The following is a 14,506-nucleotide window of genomic DNA, read 5'->3' as shown; positions in this document are numbered from 1 at the left end:
GCCACCTGTGAACAGCGTTGTCTCATGCTGAAAAGTAAATGTACACAGGCCAGGACCATCTGGTATGCTTCTTTCTGTTTCTCTTTTATTCCCAATTGTCTAGATGTCCCCATTATTCTTGTTAGCTTGTTTCCTTTCCTATTTTCTCTTTTCCCGGGGCCACGGGTCAAATGGTGACTAAGATGCAAAGTGTTCTTCTAGGGACTTCATTCAACTTCCTCAGAGAGGTGCTGAAAAGACCTTGTCCTTCTGGGCAGCTTTTCTGGCAACGCATCTGAGCTGAGGAGCCTTAGCAAGAGCCCCAGTAAAGCCGAAGTTTCTGGGAACCCTTTCCTCTGTCCTGCCTTGTGCCAGAAAGCCACCTCCTAGTATAGGCGGAGGAATGGGAGCAGGAGGTTCCCTCTCATTCACCACTTTATGGCCAAACTTTATGATTTGCAAGCATTGCATTCCTCCCTGAGGGAGGGAAAACACTGTGTGGGGTTATAAGCTCTGGTTCTGCCATCGGCCCCCTGGTTTCAAATCGTCACTCCTCCATGTGAGCTCTGTGATCTTGGGCAAGTTGTGTAACCTCTTTGCCCTAATGTCTATCTGAAAAAATGGTGAGGACAAAATGAGATAATCGATAATCCGGGTACAAGGCAGAGCATAGAGATTGGTTCTTAGTAAATTCTCAAAAAAAGATGCTGAAATAGTAACAGCAGCTACAGTATTCATAGAAGTAACCAAAAGAAGTAAAGTGAGGGGGGGCGGGGTCTGGATACTCAAGGAAGATTCACTGACCTCTAGGTAAAAGGATTATTACCATCAACCGCACCAACCACCAACCCCATTCCCCACCCCACACCCAACCTCATCATACCCATATGTACCAGTCTTCACTGGCCAAGGTTACCAGTGAAAATGCTATTTGATCTGGCTGCAGTAGTTCTCCAAGCAGAATCATTTTAATGAGGAGGTTTTCTGGAAGACAAATGTCCTTTACTAGTCCAGGGTGATACATGATATATCAAAGGCTTTAACATATATGTGAATACATTATTGACTTACCCAATTTTAAAGACTTATACAGTAGTCCCCCCTTATCCACAGTTTTGTTTTTCGTGGTTTCAGTTACCCATGGTCAACCGTGGCCAAAAATAGTACAGTACAATAAGATATTTTGAGAGCCAGAGAGAGATCACATGCACATACTTTTATTATAGTATATTGTTGTAATTGTTCTATTTTATTACTAGTTATTCATTGCTTACTGTGCCTAATTTATAAATTAAACTTTATCATAGGTATGTTTAGAAAAAACACAGTGTATGTGGGGTTCAGTACTACCGATAATTTCAGGCATCTTCTAGGGCCTTGAAACATGTTCCGCTTGGATAATGGGGGACTACTGTAAATGTAGGACAAAGCCACTTAACTCAGAAGGCAGAGATCAGTAAGTGGTAGATTTTTGACACATAATATTTTACATACTTATAGGGCACGCGATATTTTTTGTTACATGGATAGAATCTATAATGATTAAGTCAGTGTATTTGGGGTATCCATCACTTTGAGTATTTATCATTTCTATGTGCTGAGGACATTTCAAGTCCTGTCTTCTAGCTACTTTGAAATATAAAATATATTATTGTTAACTACAGTCATCCTACTCTATTATTAAACATTATAATTTATACTGTCTATCTAACTATATGTTTCTACCCATTAACCAACCTCTCTTCTTCCCCTACTCTTACCCACACACCCTTCCCAGCCTGATATTTATAATTATACTCTCTACCTTTGTAAGATCAACTTTTTTAGCTCCCACATATGAGCAAGAACATAAGATATTTGTCTTTCTGTGCCTGTCTTATTTTACTTAAAATAATGACCTCCAGCTTTATCTATGTTGCAACATAAGACATGATTTCATTCTTTTTCATGACTGAATAGTATTCCATTGTGTATCTATACCACATTTTATTTATCCATTCAACCATTGATAGATACGTCGGTTGATTTCATATCTTGGCTATTGTGAATAGTGCTGCAATGAACATGCGAGTGCAATTATTCCTTTGATATATTGATTTATTTTCCTTTGGATAAATACCCAGTAGTGAGATTGAGGATTGTATGGTAGTTCTCTTGTTAGTTTTTTGAGAAATTGCCGTACTGTTTTCCATAGTGGCTGTACTAATTTACATTCCCACCAACAGTGTGTAAGAGTTCCCTTATCTCTGCATTCTTGCCAGCATCTACTGCTTTTTCCTTTTCAACAATAACCTTTTTTTTTTTTCTTTTGAGATGGAATCTTGCTCTGTCACCCAGGCTGGAGTGCAATGGTGTGATCTCAGTTCACTGCAACCTCCAGCTCCTGGGTTGAAGTGATCCTCCTGCCTCAGCCTCCCAAGTAGCTGGAACTACAGACGTGTGCCACCATGCCCAGCTAGTTTTTGTATTTTTAGTAAAGCTAAAAATTTTGTATTTTTAGTAAAGCTAAAAATTTTGTATTTTTAGTAAAGCTAAAATTTTTGTATTTTTAGCTGGCCAGGCTGGTCTCAAACTCCTGACCTCAGGTGATCCTCCTGTCTTGACCTCCAAAAATGCTGAGATTATAGGCATGAGCCACTGTGCCCAAAAATAACCATTCAATGAAATGATATCTCATTGTAGTGTTGATTGTTTTTTGTTTGTTTTTAGTCTCTATTTCATTTAGTTCTGCTCTGATCTTTATTATTTCTTTCCTTCTACAAATTTTGGGTTTGATTTGCTCTTGCTTTTCTAGTTTCTTGAGATGCATCACTAGATTGTCTGTTTAAAATCTTTCTACTTCTTTGATGTAGGTATTTGTTACTATAAAATTCCCTCTTAGCACTACTTTTGCTGTATCCCATAGGTTTTAGCATGGTGTGTTTCCATTTTTATTTGTTTCAAGCCTTTTAAAAAAAATTTCCTCCTTAATTTCTTTCTTGACTCAATGGTCATTCAGGAGCATGTTATTTAATTTCCATGTATTTGTACAGTCTCCAAAGTTCTTCTTGTTATTGACTTGTAGTTTTATTCTGTTGTGGTCTGAGAAGATATTTGATATGATTTCAATTTTTTAAAATGTGTTGAGCTTGTTTTGTGTTCTAACATTGTTTTCATGATGATAAATATTGTTCTTTTGCTTCTCAGTGGACTCCCTTAAGCATTTCTTTTAGGGCCAGTCTAGTGGTAATGAATTCCCTCAGCTTTTGCATGTCTGGGAAAGACTTTGTTTTTCCTTTGTTTTTGAAGGATAACTTTGCTGGATATAGAATCCTTGGTTGACAGGGTTTTTGTTGTCGTTGTTTTGTTTTCTTTCAGCCCTTTGACTTTATTACCCTGTTGTCTCCTGGCCTGTAAGATTTCTGCTGAGAAATTAACTGTTAGTCTGATAGGGGTTCCTTTATAGGTGACTACATGCATTTCTCTTGCTGATTTTAGATTCTTTCTTTGTCTTTGATGTTTGACAGTTTGACTATAATGTGCTGTGGAGAAGTCCTTTGTTGAATTGTATCTATTTGGAGAATTCTGAGCTTCCTGTAACTGGATGTCTAAATCTCTTGTGAAACTTGGGAAGTTTTCATCTATTGTTTCATTAAACAGGTCTTCTTTTTCTTTTTCTTTTTAGGCAGGATCTGGCTCTGTTGCTGAGGCTGAAGTACAGTGGCACAATCTCAGCTCACTGCAACCTCTGCCTCCAGGGCTCAGATGGTCCTCCTGCCTAAGCCTCCTGAGTAGCTGGGTTTTCAGGAGCACGCCACCACACCCAGCTAATTTTTGTATTTTTAGTAGAGATGGAGTTTTGCCATGTTGCCCAGTCTGGCCTTGAACTCATGAGCTCAAGCAATCTGCCCTCCTTGGCCTCCCAAAGTGCTGGGATTACAGGCATGAGCCACTGCATCTGGCCTTGTTTCATTAAAAAGGTTTTCTAACACTCATTTTCTCTTTGCCTTCTTGCTTTATGGTATCTCGTATGTCACACAGGCTTTTCTCATTCTTTTTTCTTTATTTTTATCTGACTAGGTTATTTCAAAAGACCTGTCTTCAAATTCTGAGATTCTTCCTTCTGCTTGATTTAGTCTATTGTTGAAGCTTTCAAGTGTATTTGATTTTATTTTATGAATTCTTCAGGTCCAGAATTTGTTTGGTTCTTTTTTATTATCTCTATCTCTTTGGTGAATTTCTCTCATTCATACCCTGAATTGTTTTCTAATTTTGGGTATTGTTTTTCTGTATCCTCTCATGGCTGGAGTGCAATGGCATGATCTCGGCTCACCGCAATCTCCACCTCCCAGGTTCAAACGATTCTCCTGCCTCAGTCTCCTGAGTAACTGGGATTACAGGCATGCACCACCATGCCTGGCTAATTTTGTATTTTTCATAGAGATGGGGTTTCTCCATGTTGGTCAGGTTGGTCTTGAACTCCCGACCTCAGGTGATCCACCTGCCTCAGCCTCCCAAAATGCTGGGATTACAGGCATGAGCCACTGCGCCCGGCCTCTGAATTTACTTTCATAGGGGAGGAAAAAGTTCTCCCCTATGAAAGTAAGGTGTTTCTTTGGTGTTGGTTAGGTAGAGTGCTTTGGCTTTGATTCTGGGTATGTACATTAGTGTAGTCTCCATATGATTTATTCTGCTGGAACCAGTGCCAGTAGTATCTGTGGCTTCCCCAGCAGCTTAGGATGTGGTTGTTAGTGGAGGCTGTGGTGAAGTATTGCTGGGGACTAGGATACCAGGTGGGCCAGTCTTCAGGCCCCAGGGGTGGGTTGAGCATATCTGTCCTTGGATCCCAAGGCAGTATACACTGGCACTGGTGTTAGTGTGTCCAGGCAGGCTGGTTCTTGGGCTTCCAGGTATCTTGCTTGGGTGCTAGAAATGGTAGTGGTTAGCCAGGCAGGTAGGCAGATTGGCATGGGTGTTGGCAGTATCAGTGGTAGGACAACACTCTGGGTCCCAAGTACCCATGCTAGTGTTGGCAGTGGTTGCAATGAACTGGGCAGGCCAGTCCCCAGGCCTGTAGCTGGTACATGAGGGTTGATGCCAACTATGATGGTGGCAGCCGAGTGGGTAGTCCTAACCTCAGGCATCTGGGAGGAATGCTGTGGTGCCAGTGGTGATGGACTAGACTGGGCTGGGCAATCACCAGGCCCCAAATGGCACACTCAAGTACTGCACTGGGAGAGAGCTGGCCTGTACAGACCTGTTCTTTGACTCTCTGGTGGGGCATGCAGTATCTGGCTGTAATAGGCAGGGGTGAAGCAATCCCCAGGCTGCTGATAGAAAGCTCAGGTGAAGGCAGCAGTGACTACACTGCTGTCCACTACTGCAGAGGATGGGATTGCTTTCAGTGGGAGCAACCATAGGCAGCCAGCTGGGGCTATGCTTTGCTCATGCTTTGGCCCTAGCAGCAGCAGTTTATAGCAGCAATAGCTGAGGACAGTGGAGTTTGTCCTTGAGGCACACATAAACATGTGTGAGCGCCCCGCTGCTGGCTGGGGGTGGGGGGAGGGGTGCTGCCAGTGGCTCCTACCTTGGCTCTGGCAGCAGCAGCCAGCAGCGCTGGTGGCTGCAGGCAGGAGCTCCAGAGACATGGAGATGCAGGGGCTGTTGGGCCCTAGGGCAGGATACAGTCTGGTGGGGGCTGGGCCCTCAAAGTGGCACTGTGCTGCAGCCACTAGGGCTCAGGTGTGTGTGGGACTCCGCATAAGGTCCCTCTCTGGAGCAATGCCATTGCACAGTGTACAGGCGCTCTCAGTGTTAGTCTCAGGGCCTGTGAGAGTTGAGGGGCTCTCCCATGGCTAGGCTGCAGGAGTCTGCAGTGGAAATACGGACCACTACCCTTTCCCCATACTGGGGAGCTTCTCCTGGCTCCCAGCCAGTCTCAGAGAAGAAGGATGCCTTATTTCCCTCTCCTTCCTTGCTTTAAGTGTTGTCTGTTACTACTCTGTTGAATTCCTGTGTTCTCCCTTAAATGATCAATTCAAAATGTAGCTTATCTACTCAGTATTTTTGTTATTTTTTGTGAAGAGGTGAGTGCCAGATGCATCTAGTCAGCCATTTTGAAGCCCCTCCTCTCTTCAAAAATTGGTAGTTTTTTTTTCAATTCTGCCTTTGGCATATACACATGAGAAACACCAGTGAGTTTACTCTGTAGTTTGTAATTGATTCTGATGGTTTGGGGTTGCATTTACTAAAGGGATTATCAAATGAATTCCCTGATGTGGGAGACGGAAAGTATTTATTCATGCAATCAACACAATTAGATTCTTACTGTCTTAGCTCAGATACCATAACAAAATACCACAGACTGCAAGACTTAAAACAACAGACATTTATTTCTCACAGTTCTGGAGGCTGGGAAGTTCAAGATCAAAGGTGCTAGAAGATTTAGTATTTGGTGAGAACTCTCTCCCTGGCCTGCAGTCGCCACCTTTCCGTATCCACATATGGCAAGGAAAGAGAACTCTGGTTTTCTTATCTTCTCATAGGAGCAATAATCCTATCATAGGGTCCCCACTCTCATGACCTCATCTAAACCTAATGACCTCTCAAAGGCCTCACCTCTTAGCCCTAATCCATCACATTGAGGATTAGGGCTTCAATATATGAATTTGAGGGGAATGCAAACATTCAATTCATAGCAGTGACCAAACATTTTTATTGTTTCAACCAAAATCAGAGGACTCCATTGTCATGGGATTATGAAGATAGATGAACTATTGAATTGGCTCTGCAATGTCCAGTTTGATCATTCTGTAAAGTAATTGCCTAACCTATACCACAGAGTGTGGTTTAAAGCAGCTGACTTCTGTAGTTGCATAGTTCCTTTCACCTTAGAATAACTTTCTTGTAAATTATCTCATTTGATAAGTTTTCTGTAGCATCAACTTACAAGGTATTTTCCTCAGTTGGCCCCTTCTGAAAGGTAGACAACATTATACGATATTAGGACAAAGACCTTCAGCTTATCTTACCATGACTACTGCTTAGACAGGTAAGGAAAAGTTTTTCAGATAGTCATCAAGTCAGTAGTCCTTTCTCATCCTGATGGTTTTTATTTTCCTTTTCTTTTTTCTTTTTCTTTTTTTTTTTGAGATGGAGTGTCGCTCTTGTTGCCTAGGCTGAAGTGCAATGGCGCGATCTTGGCTGACTGCAACCTCTGCTTCCTGGGTTCAAGCAATTCTCTTGCCTCAGCCTCCCAAGTAGCTGGGATTACAGGCATGCACCCCCACGCCCAGCTAATTTTTGTATTTTTAGTAAAGACAGGGTTTCACCATATTGGTCAGGCTGGTCTCGAACTCCTGACCTCAGGTGATCTGCCCACCTCAGCCTCCCATAGTGCTGGGATTACAGGCATGAACCACCATGCCCGGCACAGTCAATTCATTTTCAAAGAATTATTTTCCATTGATAGGTAACCTTTTATTTAAATATTAGGACACAGACAGGCGCAGTGGCTCACACCTGCAATTCTAGCACTTTGGTAGGCTGAGGCGGGTGGATCACTTGAGGCATGGAGTTCAAGACCAGCCTGGCCAACATGGTGAAACCCTGTCTCTACTAAAAATACAAAAATTAGCTGGGTATGGTGGCACATGCCTGTAATCCCAGCTACTCTGGAGGCTGAGGCACGAGAATTGCTTGAACCCAGGAGGTGGAGGTTGCAGTGAGCTGAGATCATGCCACTGCGCTCCAGCCTGGGCAATGGAGCAAGACTCTGCCTCAAAAAAAAAAAAAAAAAATAGGACACAGAGTGCATTTCTTTACATCTAAAAGTGCTGTATGGCATGTACTTAATTTTAGTAAATGTGAATTTAAATTTATTCAGACATTTTGTTAAAATATTATCATACCCTATAGGAGTTGTCCTGTAATATCACATTACTTGGCTTGGAAAATCACCCTTAACATGAGGAAGCTTCCGAATCCACTTTGCTTAAGCGTATCTAAAATGTCTGGTCAATGCAAAACTGCCTACCTTTGTGCAAGGTTTTTCTCTGAGCTCTGATTCCATATTCAATACACTCCCAGCTTGAGCTTCATTTATGTTAAATCAATGTTCTGTGTCACACTTAGCTTGGAGGCCAAGTATAGTGGGTCAAATTTATCACAGAATGTATCTAGGAATAATTTAAAAATCATTGACAATATAACATACTAACTTTGTCTCCATGGAAATTTCAATTTTGTATCTATTCCCACAGGTAATTATGAGGAATTAGAAAACTCAGGAGATACAACTGTGGAATCTGAAAGACCAAATAAAGTGACTATTCCAAGCACATTTGCTGCAGTGACCATCAAAGAAACATTAAATGCAAATATAAATTCTACCAACTTTGCTCCGGATGAAAATCAGTTAGAGTTTATACTGATGGTGTTAATCCCATTGATTTTATTGGTCCTCTTACTTTTATCTGTGGTATTCCTTGCAACATACTATAAAAGAAAAAGAACTAAACAAGGTAAATATTTGGTGTATTTCCATTTCCAGAAAATTGCTTCATGTGTTAGTGAACAATCAATAAAACAAAATATTCTTTGCTTTGATACAGAACCTTCTAGCCAAGGATCTCAGAGTGCTTTACAGACATGTGAGTATTATCCTAAAACCTGCCTACAGGTTGGGGTGGGATTGGAGAAGGAGCAGAGATGTTTTAAAATTAAGCAACAAGGACTACATATAATAGTAAGTGATAAATAATACATTTCAATGAAATTTTCCAGAAGTGAATATATGCATATTCCTTTCTTTAAAAAAAAAAAAGTTTAATTGAATTTCAAAATACAAGCACGCCTTGTTTGGTTGCACTTTGCTTTAGTGCACTTTACAGGTATTGCTTTTTTTTTTTTTTTTAACAAATTGAAGTTTTATGGCAACCATTGCCTCAAACCAGTCTATTGGTATCATTTTTTCAACAGCACATGTTTACTTTGTGTCTCTGCATTACATTTTGATAATTCTCACAATATTTCAAATGTTTTCAATACTACTATGCCTGTTATGGTGATCTGTGATCAGTTATCTTTGATATTACTGTTGTAATTGTTTTGGGGTGCCTGAAACCATGCTCACGGAAGACAGTGAACTTAATTGATAAACATTGTGTGTGTTCTGACTGCTTCACCAACAAGCCATTCCCTATCTCTCTCCCTGTCTTCAGGCCTCTCTATTCCCTGATACAGAACAATATTGAAATTAGGCCAATTCATAACCCTACAATGGCATGTAAGTGTTCAAATGGAAGGAAGAGTCACATATCTCTCATTTTAAGTGAAAAGCTAGAAATGATTAAGCCTTGTGAGGAAGGCAAGTCGAAAGCTGAGATAGGCTGAAAACCAGGCCTCTTGTGCCAAACATTTAGCCAAGTAGTAAATGCAAAGAAAAAGTTCTTGAAGGAAACTAAAAGTGCTACTCAGTGAACATACAATGATAGGAAAGCAAAGCAGTATTATTGTTGATATAGAGAAAGTTTCAGTGGTCTGGGTAGAAGATCAAACCAGTCACAGCATTCTCTTAAGCCTAAGCCTAATCCAGAGCAAGGCCTTAATTCTCCTTAATTCTACAAAGGCTGAGAGAGGTGAGGAAGCTGCAGAAGAAAAATTGGAAGCTAGCAGAGGGTGTTTCATGAAGTTTAAGGGAAAAAGCCATTTCTATAACATAACAGTGCAAGATGAAGCAGCAAGGACTGATGTAGGAGCTGCAGCAAGTTATCTAGAAGACCTAGTTCAAATCGTTGGTGAAGGTGGCTACACTCAACCATAGATTTTCCATGTAGATGAAACAGTCCTCTATTGGAAGAAGATGCCATCTGACTGGGCATGGTGGCTCACGCCTGTAATCTCAGCACTATGGGAAGCTGAGGCAGATCATTTGAGGTCAGGAGTTTGAGACCAGCCTGGCTAACATGGTGAAACCCTGTCCCTACTTAAAAAAAAAAAAACACGCCATCTAGGACTATTAATAGCTAGAGAGGAGAAATCACTGCCTGGCTTCAAAGCTTCAAAAGATATGCTGACTCCCCTGTTAGAAGCTAATGTAGTTGGTGACTTAAAGTCAATTCTTGTTTACCATTCTGAAAATCTGACAGCTCTTAAGAATTATGCTAAATCTACTCTGCCTGTGCTCTGTAAGTGGAACAACCAAGCCTGGATGTTAGCACATTTGTTTATAGCATGGTTTACTGAATAATTTAAGTCCACTGTTAAGATCTACTGCTCAAAATACAAGATTCCACTAAAAATATTACTGCTCATTGACAATGCACCTGGTCACCCAAGAGGCCTGGTGGAGATGTACAAGGAGACTAACGTTTTCATGCCTGCTGATACAATATCCATTATGCAGCCCATGGATTAAGGAGTCATTTTGAATTTCAAGTCTTATTGTTTAAGACATACATTTTGTAAGGCCATAGCTGCCATAGATGGTGAGTCCTCTGATAAATCTGGGAAGGAATCTTCTGGGAAGAATTCACCATTCTAGATGCCATTAAGAATATTTCCGATTCATAGGAGGAGGTCAAAATATCAGCATCAACAGTATTTTGGAAGACGTTGATTCCAAGACCCATGAATGACTTTGAGGGGTTCAAGACTTGAGTGGAGGGGTCACTGCAGATGTGGTAGAAAGAACAAGAGAACTAGGATAAGAAGTGAAGCCTGAAGATGCCATGGAATTGCTGCAATCTCATGATAAAACGTTAAGTGGCTGAGAAATTGCTTCTTCTGAATGAACAAAGAGTTTTGTTTTTTTTTTTGAGATGGAATCTACTCCTAATGAAGATGCCATGAACATTGTTGAAATGACAACAGAGGATTTAGAATATTCCATAAACATAGTTGGTAGAGCAGCGGCAGGTTTTGTGAGAATCGTCTCCAATTGTGAAAGAATTCTATTGCAGATAAAATGCTATCAAACAAAGCATTGTATGCTACAGAGAAATCTTTGTGAAAGAGAGTCAATCAATGTGACACATTTCATTGTGATCTTACTTTAAGACATTGCCACAGCCTTCCCAACCATCAGCAACCACCACCCTGATCAGTCAGCAGCCATCAACATCAAGGCAAGACCCTCCGCCAGAAAAATAATTACAACTCGCGGAAGGCTCAGATGATCGTTAGCATTTTCTAGCAATGAAGTATTTTAAATTAAGGTATATACATTGTCTCTGTAGACACAATGTTGCACACTCAATAGGTTACATTGTAGGAAAAACATAACTTTTTATGCATTTGGAAACTAAAAAATTAATGTGACTTGCTTTATTGCAATACTCACTTTATTGCAGTGGTCTGGACCTGAACCTGCATATTTCTGGCGGATGCTTTTCTACTGCTGCCATCTTTGACCCTAATCCAGATGAGGATCCTGTATAATTTTAGCCAATAAGCCAGTATAACATTTCCCATCACTGGGGAAAGAGAAAGGCTGATCAAGGAGTGGGTCAGATTAGGGTTAGGGATGGGAAGGCTAGAGGCCTTGGGGTCATCACCACCAGAAGAGCATTCTTTCATCTATATTTCTGTTACAGATTTTATTTTCTCCCCCACCCCACATCCCAATTTGATCTTGAAAAGTCCTGGAGGAAGCATTGTTCTTGTTCCCATTGAAGCTATGCTAACTTTTATAATCAAATTCTTCAACTGTCTAAAGATTACTAACATCAATCCGAAAACCAATTATAGAAAATTCCCTCAGTCAGAGACCCACTTTGAGAGTATTCAGTTGTGATTCAAGGAGCATCACGTGCTAGGAGTCAGGGTAGTTCTAGGTCCAAAGCAGACTTGGGTACTTTTGGCTTGTGCCAGTAAAACTCGCTCGGATTCGATTTTTAAGTTAAAGCCTTTATAGTCTTTCCAAAAAGTTACTCAAAGGATAGGAACGTCTCTAATACAATACATAGTCATACATGTATACAAAACTCACTTTATGTCCCTCACACCCATGACAGGGCACCTCTGGCTTTGGGGCCATGCCCTTGTCCCACATGCCTACCTCACTGTCTCTGTGCCAGAGGAATCTTTCACAGTCAGCAGATGAGGCAAATGTGAGCTGGGGAAGAAGCCCCGAAGAGTATTTCCTTTCATGGCAGAGGCCCATATAATAGATTCCAAAGAAGTAGGAAATACACGTTTCTCCACTGCTTGAAATTTCAGGACTTCCTAATAACATGGTCATATGGAGGCTTCTTTCTAAGCTTAAGAAAAAAAAGCAAACAGAGCTTTTTAAATTTTTTAAAATTCAGGAAAAGTCATAATTTCCTTCCCCAAACCATGACTGGTTTTACCTAATGGACTCAAGAGTTGGGGGGATGTTGGAGGTATCCACTCACATGGTGAGGCTCTTAGGCTCCAAATCCAGAAATTGATTTTTCATTGAATTTCATTGTGAAAGTCTCAAGGTTCAAAAGCCATTTACAAGCGAGAGCCAGCCTCAACCTCAGACATGGTCCATGCATCCTCCACTCTAACAACACTTGAAGTATTTGCTATTCCCAGAACTTGACTTGACTTTCAGGATGCCTCCATGCCTGGTTGATACCATTTCTTCTGTCTGGAATTTTCTTCCTGTCTGCTTGGCAAACTGCCATCCCTTTTTCCAGGGCCCAGGTCTCTTTTTGTTTTGTTTAAGAGACAGGGCCTTGCTCTGTCGCCCAGGCTGGAATGCGGTGGCACAATCATAGCTCACTGCAGCCTCAAACTCCTGGGCTCAAGTGATCCTCCCACCTCAGCCTACAGAGTAGCTGGTACCACAGGCCTGTGCCACCATGCCTGAGTAGTTTTTGACATTTTTAAAAAATGTTTTGTAGAGATGGAGTCTTGCTATGTTGCTCAGGCAAGTCTCAAACTCCTAGGCTCAAGTGATCCTCCCACCTCAGCCTCCCAAAGCACTGGGATTACAGGTGTGAGCCACCACGCCCCCCTGCTAGGGCCCAGTTTTTAGGAAGCCTTGAATAATCCTCCCCTAGGAAAAATTAATTACCATCTCTTCTGTGCTCTCAGAATACTTTGTTCACACTCTTTGTTCACAGTATTCACATTGTCATAAGTTGGTGACTTGTTTCCCTTCCTTCCTTCCTTCCTTCTCTTTTTTCTTCTTTTCTTTCTGGGTGATGTGGTCGTTAAGGTCCAGGAGAACCAAGAGCTAGTCTTATTTGTCTTGTGTGACAGTGGGCATTGAGGTTGAGAGTCCAGACTCAAACCATACACACTGCTTGGTTGGCTTGCACTTCCTGGCACCGTGACTCTCTGATTAAGTTTCTTCATCTGTAAAATGGGCAAATTCAATACCCACCTCATAGAGTTGTGAGAATTAAATGGTTTATATAGGCGAATCACTTAGAAAAAATCAGTACCTGGCATAAGTGCTAAGTGCTAGCTTATTATCATCCCTTTACCTAACTCAACGCCTAGCCCAACACACACTAGCTGCTTGTATATGTTTGTTGAATAAGTGACTTAATTAAAGAATGTTAGAATGTTTATTAAAGAACATCTACTCTCAGAGGGAAAGTCAAATTTGTACATTTTCCTTACTAAAAATTGGTACATTATTTTTACCTTAAATATGCCTAACTTTAAAAAAAACAACAGAGAAAACTTAGAATTTCAAAACAATTGGCTTATCACAAAAGTTTTTGATAGAGAGTTTTATTTGAATTTTTTTCTCTTATCAGCCAATGCTTTAACACAGACGTGATCACTAACTGCTTAACAGATGGACAACTTTTCAGAAAAACTGAATGCTAAAAGTTAATAAAAGCAGAATATTTACATTAGCAAAATTTGATTTTTTTCAGGTAAAATACAACTATCATGGAAGGTCATACCAGCGTTTTGCTTGGAAAGCTCCCACAGAAATGCTTTATAGGAGAGCATGGATACCTGCACACTATGTCCCCTGGGAAAGTTAGAAGCAGACATACTGTTTCTTACCCCACATGGGTAGAGCCTGGTCTGTTATACTATACTAGGAAATAAGTCTTTAAATTTGACAATGGGAGAGGACTTGGCCAAAACTTTTAGAACACTTCATCTGATTGGAAATTACTTTTTCCTTTGGGCTTGTCCATTTCATGTTCAGGGAAAGGGAAACATGATGTAGTAACGTGATGTTCTGCTATCATTCTTCCTAGACCTCCTGGTATGAAATTTGCAGTGTCTTGATGTGTGAGGTCTCTCTGAAAGAGCTGCAGGGAAAACAGCTGGCGATAAACTACCCCTTTAAACAGGCTGTGGCTACGTGATGCCTGGCTTACTCAGTAAATCTTCTGGAAAGAGACTCTTTCTCTTGCTCACTGCTCAGCGTGGAAACAAGAAAAGGAAGCCAGAGGCTCCTGTAGCTCCTGCCCTCCCCTAGCCTCCACCAGACAACCCCACTATCGAATGCACAGAGGAGAGGATCTGAGACGAGGGTACTGTCAGGCTAAGTGGGGGTAAAGTAGGAACTGAAGGAGGAGGACAAAGTGGGTTGGAGGAGATGAAA

General features: G+C 41.1%; 1 protein-coding gene across 1 annotated transcript in view; it reads left to right on the top strand.

The window, feature by feature from the left end:
- The window catches only part of TMEM154 (transmembrane protein 154), a 53,538-nt gene that overhangs the window by 18,553 nt on the left and 20,479 nt on the right, over positions 1 to 14,506 (top strand). Inside the window, exons 2-3 of the mRNA XM_024356332.3 lie at positions 8,220 to 8,480; positions 8,571 to 8,609. Of these exons, the coding sequence (XP_024212100.2) occupies positions 8,220 to 8,480; positions 8,571 to 8,609 (300 nt within the window). The remainder of the gene's footprint in view (positions 1 to 8,219; positions 8,481 to 8,570; positions 8,610 to 14,506) is intronic.

This window comes from Pan troglodytes, chromosome 3 (assembly GCF_028858775.2).
Source record: "Pan troglodytes isolate AG18354 chromosome 3, NHGRI_mPanTro3-v2.0_pri, whole genome shotgun sequence".
Classification (NCBI taxonomy): Eukaryota; Metazoa; Chordata; class Mammalia; order Primates; family Hominidae; genus Pan; species Pan troglodytes.
The sequence above is the reverse complement of the archived record's forward strand: the minus strand, read 5'-3'. Positions and strand labels throughout refer to the sequence as shown.